This window comes from Saccopteryx leptura, chromosome 3 (genome assembly GCF_036850995.1).
Source record: "Saccopteryx leptura isolate mSacLep1 chromosome 3, mSacLep1_pri_phased_curated, whole genome shotgun sequence".
NCBI lineage: Eukaryota > Metazoa > Chordata > Mammalia > Chiroptera > Emballonuridae > Saccopteryx > Saccopteryx leptura.
Window position 1 is genome coordinate 338,572,746 of NC_089505.1, and position 20,406 is coordinate 338,593,151.

Genomic DNA, 20,406 nt, shown 5'->3' on the forward strand with positions numbered 1-20,406 from the left:
CACTCACTAAAATCACTTCACGACCGATCATAGGAGGACATCCCTGATGGAGGGGATTGAGTGGTGACCCTCAAAAATGCTATCTATGCTCGTGTTCTAACTTCCAGAACCTGGACACACGACCTTATTTGGGAAAGAAGGTCTTTACAGGTGTAGTTTAAGGATCTTAAACTGAGATTATCCAGACTAAGGTAGATTCTAAATTCCATGACAAGTCCTGAGAAGAGAAGGGAGAAATAGATGCAGAGACACAGGGGAGACGGCATGTGAACACAGGGGCAGCATTAGTGATGCATCTTCAAGCCAGGAGACACCATGGGCTGCCAGCAGCCTCCTGAAGCCAGGAGGGAAGCGTGGAACAATTACTTTTCAGAGCTTCCGGAAGGAGCTAACCCTGCCAACACATGATTCGGAACTTCTGGCCTCCAGAATTGCAAGAGAATATATATAATTCCGTTACTTTAAGCCTCCGAATGTGTGGTGATTTGTTATTGGCAACTCTGGGTAACTAAGCTAATTGTACCAGCTCATTACAATACCTTTTACTGGTTGCAGCTGTCAGCATTTACAAAATTTGGGTTTGAGAAACTTTTCTGAGGAACTAAGTTAAGGAAGGCTTAACATCATGTAGCTGAATTTCTATTTTTATATCACAGGTCATAAATCCTTAAGCAAATACTTATCAAAGGACGGTTTTCAGAACAGAAGATACATCTATTAGCGTTTTATTGACTGAACAAATACACATGTGGACAAAGCACCATCAGTATACTTAAGGTGTTCAGTCTTCGAGAAAATTTTGGCGGTCACCAAGTGGTAGTGAGCTACTTGACCATTTGTAGATGAATGTCTTAGAGACTCACGACAGGATAGAGATGAACGGGCATTTCTTGTAATTGTGTAATTACAGGAGTGTGTGGCATCAGTCTCTTCATTATATTTTTTTGTTTAGAGGGCCTAGTAATCCATTCATTCAGGCATTTACTCACTCATTCTACTAACTTACAGGGTTTATCAGTATGATGGTGAACTTTGAGAGAGCAGCAATATTTAAGATAAGATTCTTGCCCTCAAATAGCATATATAGTTAATGGGAAATGCTGGTGAGAAGTAAACAAATAAGTAAACTATTGCTACATGCAATGAAGGAAATCAATGAGCTAACGTAACTACCCAGTGTGAAGTAGCTTTATCTGTCTTTTTGTGTTATGTGTTTGGCATGAAAGAGCAGATTGAACAGTCTGTTGTTTATTTAAATAAGCAGGCAAATAATGTGTTTGTTGTTCATTTATTTATCTACTTATTTACATTCTGTCTCCTTCTGAACAAAAGATCCAGGAGATCAGGGACCCAGTCTTATTTTATGCTGTTTCTTGAGCATAAAACATGTCTTGAGACAGTTGCTTGACACAAAGCGAGCACACAGTAAATACTTGTTTAATATATTTTTGATTAAGTGAATATGACAGAAACTGATGAGACTGCAAGATTAGGAGGCCCAGAAAGCATTTTATTTGTATTTGTATTGCATGTGTTTTTAAAAAACCTTTTCTTTTCTGAACTAATATACTTTTTAAAAATTTTATTGAATTTATTTGGGTGACATTGGTTAATAAAATTAAATAGATTTCATGGGTGCAATTCTATATTACATCATCTATTCTATATTATATTATGTTTATTGCATTGTGTGTTTATCACCTCAAGTCAAATCTTTCATCACCATTTATCCCCATCTGTCCTTTTCTACCTTCCCCCACCCTCTTTCTCTCTGGTGAGCACCATACTGTTGTCTGTCTAGGAGTTTTCTTTATTTACTTAATCATTTCCTCTTTTGTACCTAGCCTCCCACCCTTTCCCCTGAATAGCTGTCAATCTATTCTTCATATCTATGAGTCTGTTTCTATTTTGTTCATTAGATTCTACATATTAGTGAGATTATATGGTATTTATCTTTCTCTAACTGGCTTATTTCACTTAGCATAGTACTTTCATGGTCCATCTATGCTGTTGCAAAAGGTAAGATTTCCTTCTTTTTTATAGCAGAGTAATATTCCATGTGTAAATGTACCAGCACTTTTTTATCCACTTATCTACTGATGGGTACTTAGTTGCTTCCAAATCTTGGCTATTGTAAATAACATTGCAATAAACATAGGGGTGCATATATTCCTTTGAATTATTGTTTGGGTTTCTTTTGATATATTCCCAGACATGGAATTGTTGGGTCAAAAGGCAGTTCCATTTTTAATTTTTGATGTAACTCCATACTGCTTTCCACAGTGGCTGCATCCATCTAAATTCCCACCAACAGTAAAGAAAACATTCTTTTCTCCACATCCTCACCAGCACTTGTTTGTTAATTTCTTAATCTCATTGTGATTTTAATTTATATTTCTCTGATGATTAGAAACGTTGAGCATCTTTTCATTGTCTATTGACCATCTGTATGCCCAACAAATATATTTATTAAGGTGAGTAAATTTTCAGGTGCAGAAGCTATGAAAAGAAAAAAACCTTATAATATAGCAACATATGAGATATAGGATAAGCGGAACATATGAGATATAGGATAAGCATTTAACCAAACTATTTTGGTTTGTCTTTATTTCTAGAGATAACATTTGCTTTTTAAATTTATGATTGAGCTTTTTCTTAAAAATGCTTATTAAAAACTTGAAAACAAATTTGCATGACTATCTTTTAAAACAAATAGCTATGAAGAATTAGGGAACTTAATTTCTTTAAATTTAGTGGTTTACTTATCTCTAAACTTTTAGTAGATTAGCTGACTGCTGAATGCACAAATTTGTATTTAAAATCACCCCCAATACAGTCATATAGCCTTGCTTAGATTTGTAGAATATAGTTTTCCTTTTGCTTATCTCTTAGCTTTATTTATTTAGTTTAAAATCAATAAGAAAATTTGAATAACTTAAGAGAAAAATGATCCAAAGGCGGAACAGGAAGCTATTAGATAAATGAATAAATATAAAAACAAAAGAAAGCCCTGCCCAGTTGGCTCAGCAGTAGAGTGTTGGCCCAGCGTGTGGATGTCCTGTGTGGATGTTCCAGGTTCAATTCCTGGTCAGGGCACACAGGAGAAGCACCCATCTTCTTCTTCACCTCTCCCCCTCTCGCTTCTATCCCCCCATCTCTTCTCCTTTCCTCCTGCATCCAGGACTCCATTAAGAGAGTTGGCCCTGGACGCTGAGGATGGCTCCATGATCTCCACTTCAGGGCTAAAAAAAAAAAGTAGCTTTGGTTACAACAGAGTAAGGGCCCCAGATGAGCAGAGCATTGCACCCTAGTGGGCTTGCTGGATGGATCCTGGTTGGGGCGCATGCGGGAGTCTGTCTCTGCCTCCCCTCCTCTTACTAAAAGAAAAAATATTGTAAACAAAAGAATAAGAATATAAGGAAACACAAAGAGCCAGAAAATCAGAGTTTTACCTCCTTAGCAATCAAGGAATAGCAAATTAAAATACATTAGGTAAAGTATGATTGTCTAACCACTATGCTGTACACCTGAAATTAATGCAAACTAATATTAAGTGTAAGCTGTAATTGAAAAAATTTTTAATTAAAAATATAATAATAAGTTAGCATGTTTTGCATACTGATTTGGGAAGAAGCAGGAACTCATATACTGTTATTATGAATATAAGCTGTTTGGTTTCAACCTTTCTAGGAACAGTTTGACAACTTGAAAATATATTTGCTTATAATCTATAAATTTTACTTCTAAAATTATATTTTAATGAAAAAATGAAGTAAATGTAAATATTTAGCCATAACAATAACGAAGTGGTATTTAAGGTAGGTAAGTATTGGGCATCATTTAAGTGACCAGCAAGAGCAAAATAAAATTAATGAACTTTATTTTAATTGAATATAATATATTTGGCCATCAAAAGTATTTTACCCAAGTTTATTTATTGACAAGAAAAGATGCTGAAGATGTATTATGGGGGAAAAAGGCAAATTAAAAACATTATTACAATATTGTGTAAAAATATTTACACATTTTGAGAAAGGGAGAGAGACTGAGATAGAAAAAATGAGTTACATACAGATGTGTTTTTAATGATTGTGGCTCAGTAGAGTGTGGGTGCTTTTAAATATTTTTCATTTTTGTTCACGGCCTTTCTTGTGATGAACTTACAAGATTTTATAGTAAAGTGTGTTTGCTTTATTTAAAATGTAAAGATCCGCCCTGGCCAGTTGACTCAGTGGATAGAGCATTGACCCGGCGTGTGGACATCCTGGGTTCGATCCCCGGTCAGGGTACACATGAGAAGTGATCATCTGCTTCTCTCTCCCTCCCTTCCCCCTTTCTCTCTCTCTCTTCCTCTCCGGCAGTGGCTCTGTTGGTTTGAGCTTTGGCCTGGGCACTGAGGATAGCTCCGTTGATTCGAGCATTGGCCCCAGGCAGGGGTTGCTGGGGTGGATTCCAATCGGGGCAGAGTCTGTTTCACTATCTCTTTTCCCCTCACTTAAAAAAAAAAAAAGTAAAGATACATAAGTTTTGTTTCAAGGTTGCGCCTTGGAAAACCAATAGAAACATGGACAAAGGACATGAACAGGCAGTTTATATAAGGAGACACTGGTGGGTTATCCTGACAGTGAAGAGATGCTTGCACTCATACCTGATAGAAGAAATGCAAATATAACATCATTAGGGCACCACTTTGTACTCATAGGATTGCCCCCAGAATTTGGTGAGAAAGAGGGGAAATAGAATTCTATTCTATTCTATTTCCGGACTTCATCAGAGTCTGGACTGAGGCGAGCCATTCTAGAGAGTGAGTCAGAGGGCAAATCTAAGTAGGTTTCCTTGTGATTAACCATCAATCAGGGCCCAGTAATGAGGAGTTTTATTAAAAAACAAAATCAAACTGGCTTTGTTCTGTTACAGATTATTTTTAGCTGGTTATTTTTATGGACTTTATTATTATTATTTGTATTATGGATAGAAAAAGCAAACAGGGTACTACTCTCAACCTAACTCACAAAACAGATTGAGTTGTACTAATAAGAGAAAGTAATTAACGTTTTGGTAAAGGATGACATAAACTTAGATTTTGTGACAAATGATTACATATGTGAATTTTAAGGAATCAGACTGCAAAATTTTAAAGCATTAACATAGAGAACTTGTTAGAGCTTCAAGAAGCCACCAGCCCTGGAGTGGTATGACAACTTTACAGAACACAGGATGAGGAAACAACCATTTGACCAGACACATAACAGATTTTGTAGACAAAGAACACTTTACACATCCTGGAAGTCAGTTGTAGTAACTAACTCCTATCCTAACTCAGAAGGGGAAATGTAAAGAGATTTTTATGAACAAACAGACCTCTCCAATATTATTATACCGTGATCCCTCGTCTGTCACAGGGGTTAGATTCCAGACTCCCCCCCACCCCCCGCAATAGGTGAAAATCTGCAAAGTAGCGACCTTATATTTATTTCATTATTTATATATATTTTAAGGCTTTATAAACCCTCCCCACACTCTTTTAAACCTTTTTCACACTGTTATTAACCTTTCCCACACTTATAAACACTCCCTGTGCTCTTAAAACACTTTCTACACTCTTAAAGCTATGTAATTTTAACAACACATAAAATTCTATGTGAGTACTCATCAGTCAATGTATAACTTGAATGATGAAGATGATGATGATTTAATATTTTCTTAATATGTTTTAATTAATATTTTTAATGTTTTTAATTTTTTAGGCTAGAAAATGCCTATTGTACTGCAAAAATAATTAAAATAATAACTATATAGAAATACCCATATACCACAAAATCCCACAATATAGTGAAAAATCTGTGATAAAAAATTAGATATAGACAATTTAAAAATTCTCAGTACAGTGAGACCACGGAAAGTGAACTGTGATGTGGCGAGGGACGACTGTAATTGCTCCTTCCTCTGACCCCACTGTGGGGTGTGGGGTATAACTCACAGAGTAGTGTATGGGGCCTAATGGTAAAGGATGTGGTAGGTCATGGGGAAAGATTGAGCCTTATAAAAAGTTATGAAAAGCACATGATCATAGCTTTATTTTAGAAAAGTAATTATGAAGGCTTAGAGAGAAAGAACATCTGTGATTAGGTGATCAATATGTGACTAACCCAGGCCTCAATGATAAGCAGATGGGTTTTATCATGATGCCAGCCAAGAAGGACATGACCAATGTTAATTTAGTGCCCAAGGAACAGAATGACAGTGAGACATCATGTCTAAGGAGACCAAGAGTAGGGAGGGAAACACAGGTGGTAAGCATAAGCTAGACTCCTCGGGAAGTAGTGAGCACTAAGACTAGGATGTCATGTCCAGCTGCAGACCAGCTGAGGCAGTGACAGTGGACACGGTGAGGAACGAGATTTTTTATCACAGGTCTGTTTATGGTACCAGAGAGCTGGAAACCAGCCAAGGGCCCATCTCCAAGGAGAGGGAATAGATTGTGGTTGGGTCCCCAGGAAATTCTATGTAGCTGCAGTGAGAAATAGGTGTGTAGTTAGGTCTGAGAAGGTACAGAGCTAGGTTTGCCAGATATACAGGGCACCCAGTGAAATTTTTTGATAAAGAACAAATACTTTTTCAGGATTAGTATCTCCCAAATACTTGCTAAATCTGACAACCCTACCCATAGCACAATTCAGCTTGTGAAAATGAAAGCTATGTATGCAGGCAAATCCGTACAACTAATAAGAACACATAGCAGACACATTACTAGCGATTGTATTTGTGGGGGTGGGAAATGGGGATAAAAAGCAATGAATATATACTACATAAATAAAATAATAGACAGATGGTGATCATGAGATGAGTATGATTATCTTAACTTTCTGTGTTCAAGCCCCAAAAGAAGTAAAAGTAAACAAACAAATAGAAAGTTTCCCAGGGCTCTCCTGGAACCTCTTCACCCAAGTCCTGATGACACTGTCCCGGCTGATAAACAGATTGTTCTGTTCTATAGAGCAACCCCCGTGGAAAACTCTGGCACTTCTAGCAAACAGAAGGGGCAGGAAAGTGGGTAGGACAGGGAATGGCTAGTTGACAAGGGACTCAGGAAGAAAAGAATAATTTTATAAACCTAGTAAAAAAAAATGAAACTAACAAACGAGTCAATTAGGAACACTGAGTCACTGAGATTTAGTCTTTTAATCGAGTAACATGTTTACTTGTCACCGAGCAGCTTATTCTTAAAACCATTTTCTTTTTTAACATTCCAGCGGATTACAAGGAGAGCTTTAATACAATTGGAAACATTGAAGAGATCGCATATAATGCTGTTTCCTTCACCTGGGACGTGAACGAGGAGGCCAAAGTGAGTGGAAAAGCAGCACTGATTCATTGTGCAGACCTATTCAGTAATGTGTCCTTTCTTGCAGGTGATTTTTATCTTATAAAAGCCTTTATAGGTAGGAAAAGATTTGTTAACTTGAGCCAGAACAAAAGGAAATGAACCTATTATCTTTCTCTAAAAGTCACACACATTCAGTTCTGTGCAGCTAAATTGCCTTTTGGGGGGGTAGAGTAGAAACCCACTTGGGCCTGTTCCTCTGTGGCCTCCCAAGCCTCCAGGCTCCGTTTTAGCCCTCGGCGCTGGCAAAGGCAAAGACCGGGCCAGTAACCTTTTATACCAGTGCCGACTTCCCCAAACCTCTCTCACTGCAGCCTCCTTCAGAGGGAGGGCGGTGCTCAGAGCTAATGTTTCCATAGGTAAGTGACTGGGAATGTCTCCCGACCCCAGGACTCCTTCCCAGTGTAACCTGGTTGAGGGAGGGGGCAGGAAGCAGGGCTGGTCCAAACTTCACTCTCTTGGTATGCCCACCTCTGGGACCGCGAGCCAGATTTTTTTCTTGTTGACAGCGTTTTTCCCCTCTGTCTCTCTAGAGCCAGTACGGTTAAAAAGGGCAGCAGTAAAATCTCCGGCAAGCTGATAGATATCATGGGTGAAAAAGTGAGGCTCGCTGATACTCGAATTTGCTTTCTAGCCATGAGTCTCTGAGTTTATGAAAATTCCAGACTTTCCTGCTCTGCACTCTCTTCTTCTGTGCTGCGTGGTTTCTGATTCTCGATCCTTATTTTGTACTAAAGACTCTCTTTAGTTCCAGATGAAACCCAAGTTTGTTTTGTACTTCATCGAGGTGGGCGTTACCAAACTTTGTCTCCAAACTAATGAAAAGGTCAATGGAAACAACACCCTTCAATGCTTTATTGCCTACAAGCTGGGGGAAGGCTGGGTGAGAAGGGAGATTGGGTGCTCGTTTGTGGCCAGGACTTAGAGAAGAAGATGAATTGCTAGGTGTCTCATTTCATTCATGTAGAAAACAATGTAAATGAAATTGGCTTTAGGCCCCAGAAAGGTGACTTACATGGGCAAGCAGCAATAGAGTGAATGCCAGAGCAACCTGGAGAATGCTCGGGCTCAGCCCTCTGAGGGGAGGGAGGAGCCCGCAGCAGGTGGGAGGTCCCATACAGAACTGTAGGAGAGTGTGTCTGAGGCTGCTGGGCTTGGAGTCCCTAGCGGGTCATCTTACCGCTCCAGGCCTCACTAGTTCCCTTACCCAAAACAGAATAAAACAAGGCAGACCCTTCCAAATAATTGCTATGGCAAGTATGGTGCTGGGGGTGTGATGGGTGAAGATCCAGTGCTGGGTGGAGGAGACCAATAGCCGTAGAGCAGGTGTGAGGAGTGAGAGGCAGACCACCACCCAGTTAGCAGGATCCTGTCATTGGAAGTGCCTTGTAAACGTAAACAAGCTGTACCTGTAAGCTGTAATGGTAGCCCTAGGTGTCATTGTCACGCAATCTGTGATAATGAGTGCCTGTGGCTGAATGCCTTAACGGTTCTGTGTCAAGAGGAACCTCTAAAGAAAATGTCAAGGCCCTGGCAGGTGGCTCAGTTGGTAAAGGTTAGCTGTGTTGGTGAAGAGCCTTGTCCCGAAACAACAAGGTTGTGAGTTTGATTCCTAGGTAGGGCACACACAGGAAGCAACCAATGAATATAGGACTGAGTGGAACAACAAATGAATACTTCCCTTCCCCCTTCCTCTCTCTCTCTTCCTCTCTCTGTCTCTTAAAAAAAAAAAAAAAAAAGAAAATTCAAGTCCTGGCCAGATAGCTCATTTGGTTGGAGCATTGTCCAGGAGCATGGAGCACAGAGGTTGCCAGTTTGATTCGGGGTCAGGGCACATACGGCAGCAGCTCGCTGTTCCTGTCTCTCTCTCCTGCCTCCCCCCACCCGCTAAAGAAAGAAACAAAAAATAAAGGAAGAAGAAGAAAAGAAAATTAAAATTAAAAAAAGAAAATGCCCAAATCAGAAGAGATAACGTGAAAGATAGAGGCGCTGCAATGCACAGCGAGGTAGTGAATTTGGGTTACGTTGACCTTTCTTTCAGTCTGGTTCAAGATAATTCCATTCTTTACCAGAGGTGGAATTTCAATTTTCTTGTTTAAATGTGTTTGTGCATGTGTGTTGTGCCAAGATGACAAATTTAAGCTCACCTATGCTTTGACAAATGGCAATGTTTGCTTCCTGTAGCAAAATTTGTGTGTTTCTTTAATATATATTTTTAGTTACTATTGCTTGATTGTTGCAATTGTATGAGTTAACTAATAAGTGATAAAAAGTAGTTACAAATAATTTTCCCCAAACTCCTGGAAGGGCTTTTAAAGAAAATCATAAAAGTTAAATCCATTGCATTTAGTGAGTGAGGCCAAGATTTTTTTTCAACTCAACAAGCCTAAGGTATATCTTTAAAATATTATTGATTTTATAATAAGCAGACTGCAAAGAAACAAAATCATGTGGTTGAGAGGAACATTTTTAACAAAGCAAGAAACAAAAGGTGTTTCTCACAGTGGAATTGCTTGTGATTTTCATATTTTGGATTCTCAGGAGCAGCTGAATTCGCTTTCAAGTTCCTTTTGGGAATATCCACACAGAAATTTTTTGTAGGCCTCAGGGCTGGGGCCCCATTCAGTTCATGTGATGCTTGGATTTATGTGATGAGAGGACACAAATTTGTGATCTACAGCCTTCATATGGTCCACAGAATGTAAATGTCTATGTATCGTGTATTTATGCACTTTTATTTCAGATTTTTTATTTTTTCACCCACATTTAATAATCAAGAGATTATTATTATTTTAACCTAGATTTCTAGATTTTTTTTTAGCTAGTTAAAGAATCTGACAACCAAGTGTTTGTAAGGCCATGAGTGGTCCTTGTGCGGTATTGACTATATTCTCTTTAGTGCTTTCTCTACCCTCTTCCATTCTGGAACTTTCTCTGCCTGGCCCTGGTGGACATTTGAGTTTCCATGCCCCAACCATACCCCCTCAGACAGCTGACTGTGCAGTTCACATCTTCACCGCCCTTCAGTGTTGGGGAATGTACTGAAACAATGGAGGCTGGCGTTGTATCACTGAGAGACATGGGGCCAGGATCCCCGCCAGCATTCTCTGGTTCCTGTGGCCAGGTCTTTGGCTGCAGGCCAGACTCTGACTTGGGTTGGCACTGTTAAAGAGAGTAGCTGTGCTCTGGTCGGATAGCTCAGCTGGTTAGAGCATCGCCCTGAAGCGCAGAGGTTGCCGGTTTGATCCCCAGTCAGGGCACGTACAGAAACAGATTGATGTTCCTGTCTCTCTCTCTGTCCCTTCCTCTCTTACTAAAAAATCAGTAAATAAACATTTAAAGAGAGAGAGAGAGAGAAAGAGAGAGAGAGAGAGAGGCTGTGACATACTCTTGATTGCCCATAATGGTAGTAAATCTTGATCTTTGAAGATGTTTAAAAAAACACCAGAAATCACTTGGGTCCAGATGTAAATGTGGATCAACAAGTTGGCCAATACCACTTTAGGGTTAAAAATGAGATTTCTTTTCTACCAGACCAGCTTTGAAAAAGGCGGTGTCGGAAGAGACCCCACAAATAAAACCTGAGCCAGGCAGCTGCATTTGAGAAACCGCATGCCTTCCCAAGATGATTGTGTTAATGAGCAGTTTTTATTTGGATATTTAAGTTTTGGCAAATTTATTACAGAAACAAGCAACAGTTCAGTATCTGGTCTTCTCACTACGTATGTATAATCAGGAGCTAATGATAGGGTGCTAGCTCTTTTCAGAGCACATCCCTATTTTTTGTTGTTGTTGCTGACCTACCTCTTCCTTCTACCCCTCGTTTAGCATGAACAGAAGAACAGAAAAAATGTGAAATTCTAATCATTTAGTTTAGTTGTAGGAAAAAGCTTGACTTGGGAAGGCGCTGAAAGTATTAATTAAAATGAGGTCTGGGAATTAACTCCTGATTTCTAGTATCAGTTGCAGCATGATTGTGGCAGAACTGTTCCTGAGTTCCTCCACCCAGAACCGGTTTTGCTGGTTGTGCACAGTGTCTTTCTGCACAATAACACGGGCAGCAGAAAAAGTCTCCGCAGGACATCCGCCCCCCCCCCCCTCCGGGTCGGTGCAGTCTGGATGCTCATTAATGTGGACAGGTATTCCTAGGTCCCTGGGAATGGCTCCAGTGACATCTAGGTGGGTAAGATTGTGAGTCCTTGTCCATCCTGTCACAGCTTGGAAATTGATGGGGGCTGAGGCGGCTGGTGATACAGAGGAAACAGCTTTGAAATGGGGTTCAGTCACCCAGGCACGAGTCTTGGCACTGGAATAGCTGGCTTTGTGTCTTCCCCTTCTGAGCTTTACTTTCCTCAGCTGTAAGGGGAGCAGGGATTATTAAAATGAATTATTAAAGTCAACAGATTATTAAGGTCCCATCCATATGATTCTAACAGGAGGCCTGCTGTGCTATATTTTTTCACATGACTCCCATTTACAAGGTTATTTCAATTTTTCTTTCTTCCTTTAGCCAAAGATTGGTGCCTACAAAGTAGATTTATTGGTTGCTAATCCCAAAATAAGGTATTCCCACATAAGACCCTACTGAGTTATTGAAGAGTAGTGAGCTCAGATTCCTGGCACAGAGTGCTGTCTTTCTCTCACAAATGACATCACCCCCCGGAGCAGGAGCACAGCAAACCCTGACTAGAGGCTCCCCTTTCTCCCATATTTCTAAGGAGATCTTGAAACTCGGCCCTTTCCAGTTCACAATGATTTTTCTTTTATTATTGTTGTTGTTGTTATTATTATTATTATTATTATTATTATTAACTGAGAGGCAGGGAGGCAGAGAGACAGGCCTGGATCTACCTAGCAAGCCCAGTAGGTGGTGATGCTCTGCCCATCTGTGGCACTGCTCTGTTGCTCGGCAACTGAGCTGTTTTGGTGCCTGAGGCGAGGCCATGGTGCCATCTTCAGCACCCGGGGCCAACTTGCTCGAATGGGCCATGGCTGTGGAAGGGGGAGAGGTGGAGATGGTCGCTTTTCCTGGGTGCCCTGACTGGGAACCGAACCCAGGACTTCCACACATTGGGCCAATGCTCTACTGCGGAGCCAACCAGCCAGGGCCCACAATGATTTCAAGATTAAACCAACCTCAGTGTGCTATGCAGGCCCCTCTTGTATGACCACAGAAAATTACTTGCACATTATGATGGTCCTCAGTGCTTTGAGGAACAAGATTTTTTGTGTGTGCTTTTTCACGGGAACACTATACCAATTTCCCCATTTCTATGGTTCACTCATCTCATGGTTTACAAACTACCCAAGATGAAGGAGACTTCTTTCTATGAATCCTTTCTTAATCCTTGTGCAGCCAAGCCTTTTGCGATGGCTTTGGAGGCAGTGAAAATGTGCCTCCTCCCTTACTACCTAAACCATCCAGCAAGCAAAGAAATCTACTGCGAGCCCATTTCTGTCTCTAAGATTCTTTAAAGTATCTAGTATAATTCAGTAATGTGAAATGTTTTCCCCCCTGGGTTATCTTTCCTGTCTTCTAGCCTAGCACCTCTACCTGCAGAAGTAGAGTCATTCCCCTCCGGGGCGAGGCTTACTGCCCCTACTAACATCTGTGTTGAGTGGCTAGAGGGGCTTTGGGAATTGGCTAGTCCAGCCCTCCGCTTTACAAGATCAGTGGTGAATGCTCTTCCTGCATCCGGGGACTTGGGAGGAACTTTCAGATAGGAAGTTGTTGCAATTTTAGAAAGTGCCAAGGACACAGATGAGGCATATATATATATATATATATATATATATATATATATATATTTTTTTTTTTTTTTTTTTTTTTTTTTTTTTTTCCCCCATCCCTGTTAACACATTTTTGTGGTGAGACTGGGGGTGGGTAAGACTGAGACCTGGTTGGGGTGGGGTGGAGAGCACAGGGCCTAAGAGACTTTATCAATCGTTTTCTTGTGCATCTTACATTCTGATTCCACTAAGAATCAACTTTCTACATACCAGGCACTGAAGAATTCGGCAAGTGCAAAGGTGGGTTTTGAACCCATGTCTGTCTGAGTCCAGAGTCCATACTCTAAACCAGTGGTTCTCAACCTTTCTAATGCCGTGACCCCGCAATACAGTTCCTCATGTTGCGGTGACCCCAAACCAAAAAATAATTTTGGTGGCTACTTCATATCTGTAATTTTGCTACAGTTATGATTCGGAATGTAAATACCTGATACGCATTATGTATTTTCCGATGGCTTTAGGCGACCCCGCTGGGGTCGTAACCCACAGGTTGAGAACCGCTGCTCTAAACCATCCCAATAGAGGGAAATCTGCAAATTTATTTTTTTAGGCCAAAGCATGCTATGATTTTATTTCTCAAAGAAATCTATAGGGCACAACATATGTAGTTCCAGAAAGAAAGAAAACAAATAAGTAGCTCCATTTTCTTGAGCAAAGTGGTTCAGTCAAGTCACCCTGGTTGTGCCACCCTCAGTCTTCCCCCGGCTCCACCAAGATGGCCTTGCCGGCCCAGCTCTTCCAGCACACCGGTCTCTCCCGAGCCACGTCTTTGATTGTCCCACTACACTACCTGTTGATATCGTACATGTTATCGACCAAAGTGGATTTGGGAGTGAGGACTATTAGGATTCCTTCCCATCTTCAACTGAGTCTGTTTGCAGATATGTAACATCTGAGCCCCAGCATGAGGGATGGGAACGTGGAAGTGCCAAGATGAGTCAGCTGCTGAGCAGGGATAGAAAAGTGGAAGCTGGGAGTAAAAATAATTCTCTCTTCTGTATTTTTAAATTCATTGAAAGGAAGAGCATGAAGCTGTTGTCATGAGGCAGCACTGCCCCGTATACAGGGCATTTGATGTGGCTCGTGCCATGACTGGCTCCGCATTGTGAGACATAACCGAGGCTATCGTATAGGATTGCTTACTTATTCCATATGAAGTCCAGATTTCTTTCTTTTCTCACTTATGGGTCAACCCTTTCTCTTTTCAGTGCTGTCTTTTCAAGGGACAACCAGTGTCCAGCAAGTCAGATGAGCTTTTTGCTCCATCAGCTGCTAGTGAATAGAAAAAATAGCTTCTCAGTCCTCATTACTTCCATTTTTGTTACTCAGAAGACAGGATGGGGCAAATGGCAGTGCTTTTTAATTATTTATTTAGTTTTTAGAGAGAAGGGAGGGAAGGGAAAAAGATGAGAAGCATCAACTTGTCGTTGCGTCACTTTAGTTGTCCACTGATTGCTTGTCATATGTGCCTTGACTGGGGGGCTCCAGCAGAGCCATAGACCCCTTTCTCATGCCAGTGACCTTGGGCTCAAGCCAGCTATTTTGAGATCATGCTGATGACCCCTCATTCAAGCCAGTAACATTGGGTTTTTTGGGATTTTTTTTTTAGATTTTTATTTATTCGTTTTAGAGAGGGGAAAGAGAGAGAGAAGGGGGTGGGCAGGAACTATCAACTCCCATATATGCCTTGACCAGGCAAGCCCAGGATTTCGAACCAGCCACTTCAGTGTTCCAGGTCGACACTTTATCCACTCTGCCTCCACAGGTCAGGCCTCAGGGTTTTGATTATATCCTATGAAAGGTAGTAAATTGGAGAGAATATAGGTGTTCTAACTTCCTTTTACATTGCAAATTATTCAGTCTCTTTGAGTGGAAAATAAGGTTATGCTAATCAAAAGGCTGACTTGATTGATATTCAAGACCAAATCATGGCAAATCCATTAAATGGTCCAAAATTTATTATTTCGCGCTCTCCTTCCCTTTCTCTCTCTTTCAATAATACCTTTTGGCCTAAAATATTTAATCAGTTTTTACTGGGCTCCCCCACTGTGTGTCAAGCACAAGGCCTTAAAAAATTATAGTTCTGTAGCCTTGACAATCATGCCTTCCAAGGGGCTGTTTCTAAAGGGGCTGTGTTGTCTTTCTGCCAAACTCCAGTGCTGAAAACCAGGGAGAAGAGAGGATATGTAAATACTGATTTTCGGGGTGAAAAGAGAAGCCAAAGAGCTAGCCAAAGGAAACTGTACTCCTGATGCCCAATTCCCGCCCCACCCCCCGGGAGTTCTACTTTTGCTTACAGGACAATCTAGGATGAAAGGGGGTTGGTAGATATTACTGATTTAAAAAGAGGTACGTCCCACTGTTTTTGCTGAAGTAGAGCCAGTTTTTAAACAGGTCATTTTAGGAAGGTTAGAAAATGTTACTGGGCATCCTCTATGGTCTCAAAAGTAAAGAAGAGGTTGGGGGAGGCTCCTGGGAGGGGTCTTAAAAGGTCAAGATACACACTGTGAAGCAGGACAAATGGCATTTTTATGTGTTTGCTGGGCGTGGTGTGGGTGATGGAAGCTTTAAAAGGGAAAAGTAAACATTTGCTGGAGTCTGTGGTATTGAACTTAAACAAAGCCGTGCCTTTGTTCCAGTTTTATAAGGTAATGGGTGGCGGGAGAAGCTATCAAGCCGGCGTTAATTCATATATGGAAGGAATAATCTTTGCAAGGCATCTTACTGAACATATCAATAGCTCAATCTTTTGTTAGAATGTAGAGTATCCATGGTTTCTGACCTGAGTCCTGCTTAGGGCTCTGTAGCTTACATGCATGAACTGTTGTGTGTGTGCAGAGAATTAGATTACAGACTTGGATTTCAGAGACTGTTGGTGTGTGTGTGTATATTAGTGTGCACCATGGTTAATATTTGTTTAGTGATTACTAAATGAATAGAAAAACACCAGGCAGCCTGCCAGGTACTTTTTTATACGTTATGCACTATTCATATTTTTAAGTGAATATAATTTTTCATGGAACTACTAAAGAATGTAAAGCTCAGAGAGGTTAGAAAGCTGGCCTCGGGTTGGCAGCTAATGCCTAATAGAGGTGGGATTCCCACCGGGGCTGTCTGAAGCGTGTGCCCTTTCCACGCTGCCTGTTGTATTGGGAGCATCTATTAGAAACTTCTCCTACATTATCACTGGCGAAAGGGCAGTCATTCCTTTGGAGCTTTGTGCCTGCGGCATATTATGCTCTAGGCTGGGCAGTGGGAATTCATGGACAGATTGGCCAAGCAGAGCAGCTACTGTCAGAACATTTTGGCGAGGCGGGGAAATGACACATCGCTCTAAATAACTGCAATATGACGTAGAAAGTGACAGTGACTCTAACGAACATAGACTTAAAGTGCTGGGAGAGTTCTGGAGAGAGAAACTCTATTTAAAAAATTTCCTCAACTTTAAAAACAATTTTCAAATGAAGATTGAAAGGCTAGTTAAACACCACATACCCGTCTCTTTTTTTTTTTTTACCGCGGGCCTTCAGCAGACCGAGTAACCCCCTGCTGCAGCCAGCGACCTTGAGTCTAAGCTGGTGAGCTTTTTGCTCAAGCCAGATGAGCCGGTGCTCAAGCTGGCGACCTCGGGGTCTCGAACCTGGGTCCTTCCGCATCCCAGTCCGACGCTCTATCCACTGCGCCACCACCTGGTCAGGCTCATACCCGTCTCTTAGGTTGACTCATTAATATTTTCCCAAATGATTTGTTTGATCCCCTCTCTCTCTCTTTCTCTCTCTCTTGCACACACACACACACACACACACACACGCACACTCACATGCACACGCACATGCACACACACTCATACTTCTAAATGCTTCAGCATGTAGGAAGGTCATCTCTCTGCGGGGCCAGGGAGGATGGGGCACACAGGCATGTCTGAGTGTCAGGGGAACTGAGGCGTGTGGAAGTTGGGGAAGAGGAGCCTGCCTGGTGGAAGAACAGGTGCTCAGAGGTACAGAGAGTGGAAAACACGAGAGCCAGGGGATCATGAGAGCAGAAGAAGAGTTAGAGCTGTTTGTAAAGAGGGGCTGATAGAGGTCACGAGGATGGATGAGATGCTGTGGAGAGAGAGAGCTGGAAAGTGGGCAAAAGAGGGTCAAGAATGGGACTTTAGACCCACTCCACGTAGGGAATATGGAGGAAGAGGAACCAGAGAATAAAGAGGTCGTCAGGAAAGGAGAGTATAAAAGAATGCAGGAGGGAGAGAAAGAGGAGGAACGAAGTTACAGCCTGGCCTCCACGTGTAGCATCGGCCTCCACCTGGAATTGTTAGACGTGCAAAGACTTGGGCCTCTGTCCTTAAATCTACTGAATTGGAAACTCTGGGGGTGGGGCCCTGAAATCCATATTTTAACAATACCTTCTAGATGCATATTGAATTTGAGAGCCCCTACTTATAAAGATGTTAGTGAGAAGGCTGACCTTGAAGAAAGCAATTTCAGAGGAATAGTGAAGACAAAAGTCAAATCCAAAATTGTCACATGGCCTGTGCACTGGCCCATAGTTTGTATGTGCATGTGTGTGCAAAGGCTGTGTAAAAAGACATGAATTGCATTGTTGTTTATAAGATGAAATAGTATATGAAATATATAGATATATACAATATATATGAAAAAACTGGAAAAACCTAATGTTAAATTGTTACTCCATATTTCATGACTCTTTAAAAAAGAAAAAAGAAAGCGCTAGCTTCAAAATTTATATTCTAAGCAAGATGCAGAATTGTATGTTCGCTCTCCTATAAAAGAGAAAAGAAAAAAAAAGGAAAAAAAAGAAAAGAAAAGAAGAGAAAAAAAAGAGAAAAGGATTTGTATTTCATAGCCTACTTCTAGAAGAATACAGAAGAAGCTGAAAGATACTCAAGAAACTTAGGTGGATTGGGGAACAGTACAGGGCGGGGTGTGTTTTCAGTTTACCCTTTTGTTCCTTTTGAATTTTGCAACATATTCAGGCATTACAAACTCAAAACAAGTTTTAGGTATTAAACAAGAACAGAAAAGGTTTTAAATAACGAATGATCAGAAAGTTGAGTGAGAGACTCTTGCAGTCCATGCTTAAATTATTCCCCTCTGGGAGCTCATTATGTGTGAGACAGCCCCACCCATTGTTACACAGTGTCCAAATTCTTTCTTTGGAGATGCTCTTTCCTACGATCTGTTCAGGTGACAGCGGAGTGGCCGAATCCCACAATCTGAGGAGCAACTAACGTCCTGCCTGAGACATTTCTCCCTTGCCTGAACTCTCCTCCTCTGAAAGTGTTGGGCAGAGATACATTTTATGTTTGCACTTTAAATATTTGTTTGCACAAATTAATGTGAATCATAAGTAATCTGTGTTTGAATTCTTTTGGAGACAGCATCACAAAATGCCTCAGGAGAGAATCCAGGAGGGAAGCTATTGTAGTGGGCCCATAGCCAGGATGGCTTGAACTGGGGAACTAGGGGACACAGAATGCCAGCTTTGCAGGAGCAGTTGAGGAGGTAAGAGGCATGGGGCTTTGTTGACTGTACCATGGAGGTACAGAAGACCTTGGGGTCTGAGATTAGGACCAGCTGCATGACTAGGTATTTGAGAAGATATAGACTATGCATGGTAGTAAATGCCCTTTGATTTTCATGGCACTTTACAGTTTAAAACATCATCTCATTTTAAAGTGTCACAGTCCCAAGGTGAGGATTGTTATAGCTACATAAAAGATGAGGCAAATGAAGGCCTGAACGGCCAAGTAGCTAGTCCAAGGCCACAGTGCCAGGGTTTGCACCAGTCCACACACATCTTTTCTGTTCCTCTTGTACGATGTTTTCGTGCTGTGCTTTCCTCTCATTTCCCCTCCAGCTTCAGAGCAAACTGCCTTTCCTTTTACAAAACTTCACTGGTGAGTTGACCTCGTTTAACCCCTGCCTCTGAGGCTCTCAGCTCCCACAACTCCTCCTCTTCTCAGCCTCTTAGGTTCGTTGCAGCCTCTCCTGTTGGGTGAACGCCACCTCTACTGGGCCTGCTGCCTCCGCCCATGTCCCTGTCCATCGCTCCCTCCTCTCCCCCACTGCCCAGCTGAGATGCTTCCTCTCGGTCTTCACGTCCGGTCTCCCTCGTCCCAGAAATCTAGTTTCCATTTCCCCTCCATGGGTCTGGCCTCGGGAAGTGGGCACAGACCCTTCTGACTTCTGGACTGGGTGGCCTCTTCTCAGTCCTCACTCTCCTTGTCCTTTCTGGAACTTGGATATCAGATACTGTGGCCAGAGTTTTCTGCCTGCCCTGGGCCTCAGTGATACACACTTTTTTTGTTTGTTTGTTTGTTTGTTTTTTTACTTTTTTTTTTTTTGTATTTTTCTAAAGCTGGAAATGGGGAGAGACAGACAGACTCCCGCATGCGCCCGACCAGGATCCACCCGGCACGCCCACCAGGGGGACGCTCTGCCCACCAGGGGGCGATGCTCTGCCCCTCCGGGGCGTCGCTCTGCCGCGACCAGAGCCACTCCAGCGCCTGGGGCAGAGGCCAAGGAGCCATCCCCAGCGCCCAGGCCATCTTTGCTCCAATGGAGCCTTGGCTGCGGGAGGGGAAGAGAGAGACAGAGAGGAAGGAGAGGGGGGGGGGTGGAGAAGCAAATGGGCGCTTCTCCTATGTGCCCTGGCCGGGAATCGAACCCGGGTCCCCTGCACACCAGGCCGATGCTCTACCGCTGAGCCAACTGGCCAGGGCCAGTGATACACACTTGACCTCGTCAAATGTTCGGTATTTGACAACGATGATACAAGCATCTTGGTTGGCCTCCTCCCTCACCAGCCTCCTCTTCAGGTTCCTTAACCTGCGCACACAGACCCGTGCTTCTGTTGGGCTGTTTCTCTCTTGCACCGCAGGACTCCTGCAGGCAGTCTTCCCTGGCTGATTGTTGAGCTTTCTCCCTTTCATCACGTTCTTACAGCACGTATAGTCTGGGATATTCAACTCAGTATCTAATTATATACATTATACAACAGTGAAAACTGTTATCTCCCCCCTCCCCCTTTTTAAGGGCAGGGCCCTACCATAGACTGCTACATCTCCCAGAGTGTCTCTCTGTATACAGCATCTTCCATACCATGGACACACACACACACACACACACACACACACACACACAGAGTTGGTGTTCAATTAATGTTTATTAATATACAGACAGGTAACATTTTTCAATATAAATCTGGTC

General features: G+C 42.0%; 1 protein-coding gene across 3 annotated transcripts in view; it reads left to right on the forward strand.

The window, feature by feature from the left end:
- The window catches only part of GRHL2 (grainyhead like transcription factor 2), a 171,729-nt gene that overhangs the window by 94,524 nt on the left and 56,799 nt on the right, over positions 1–20,406 (forward strand). For all 3 annotated transcript variants that reach the window (XM_066379250.1, XM_066379251.1, XM_066379252.1), the window contains exon 8: positions 7,254–7,348. In XM_066379250.1, the coding sequence (XP_066235347.1) occupies positions 7,254–7,348 (95 nt within the window). The remainder of the gene's footprint in view (positions 1–7,253; positions 7,349–20,406) is intronic.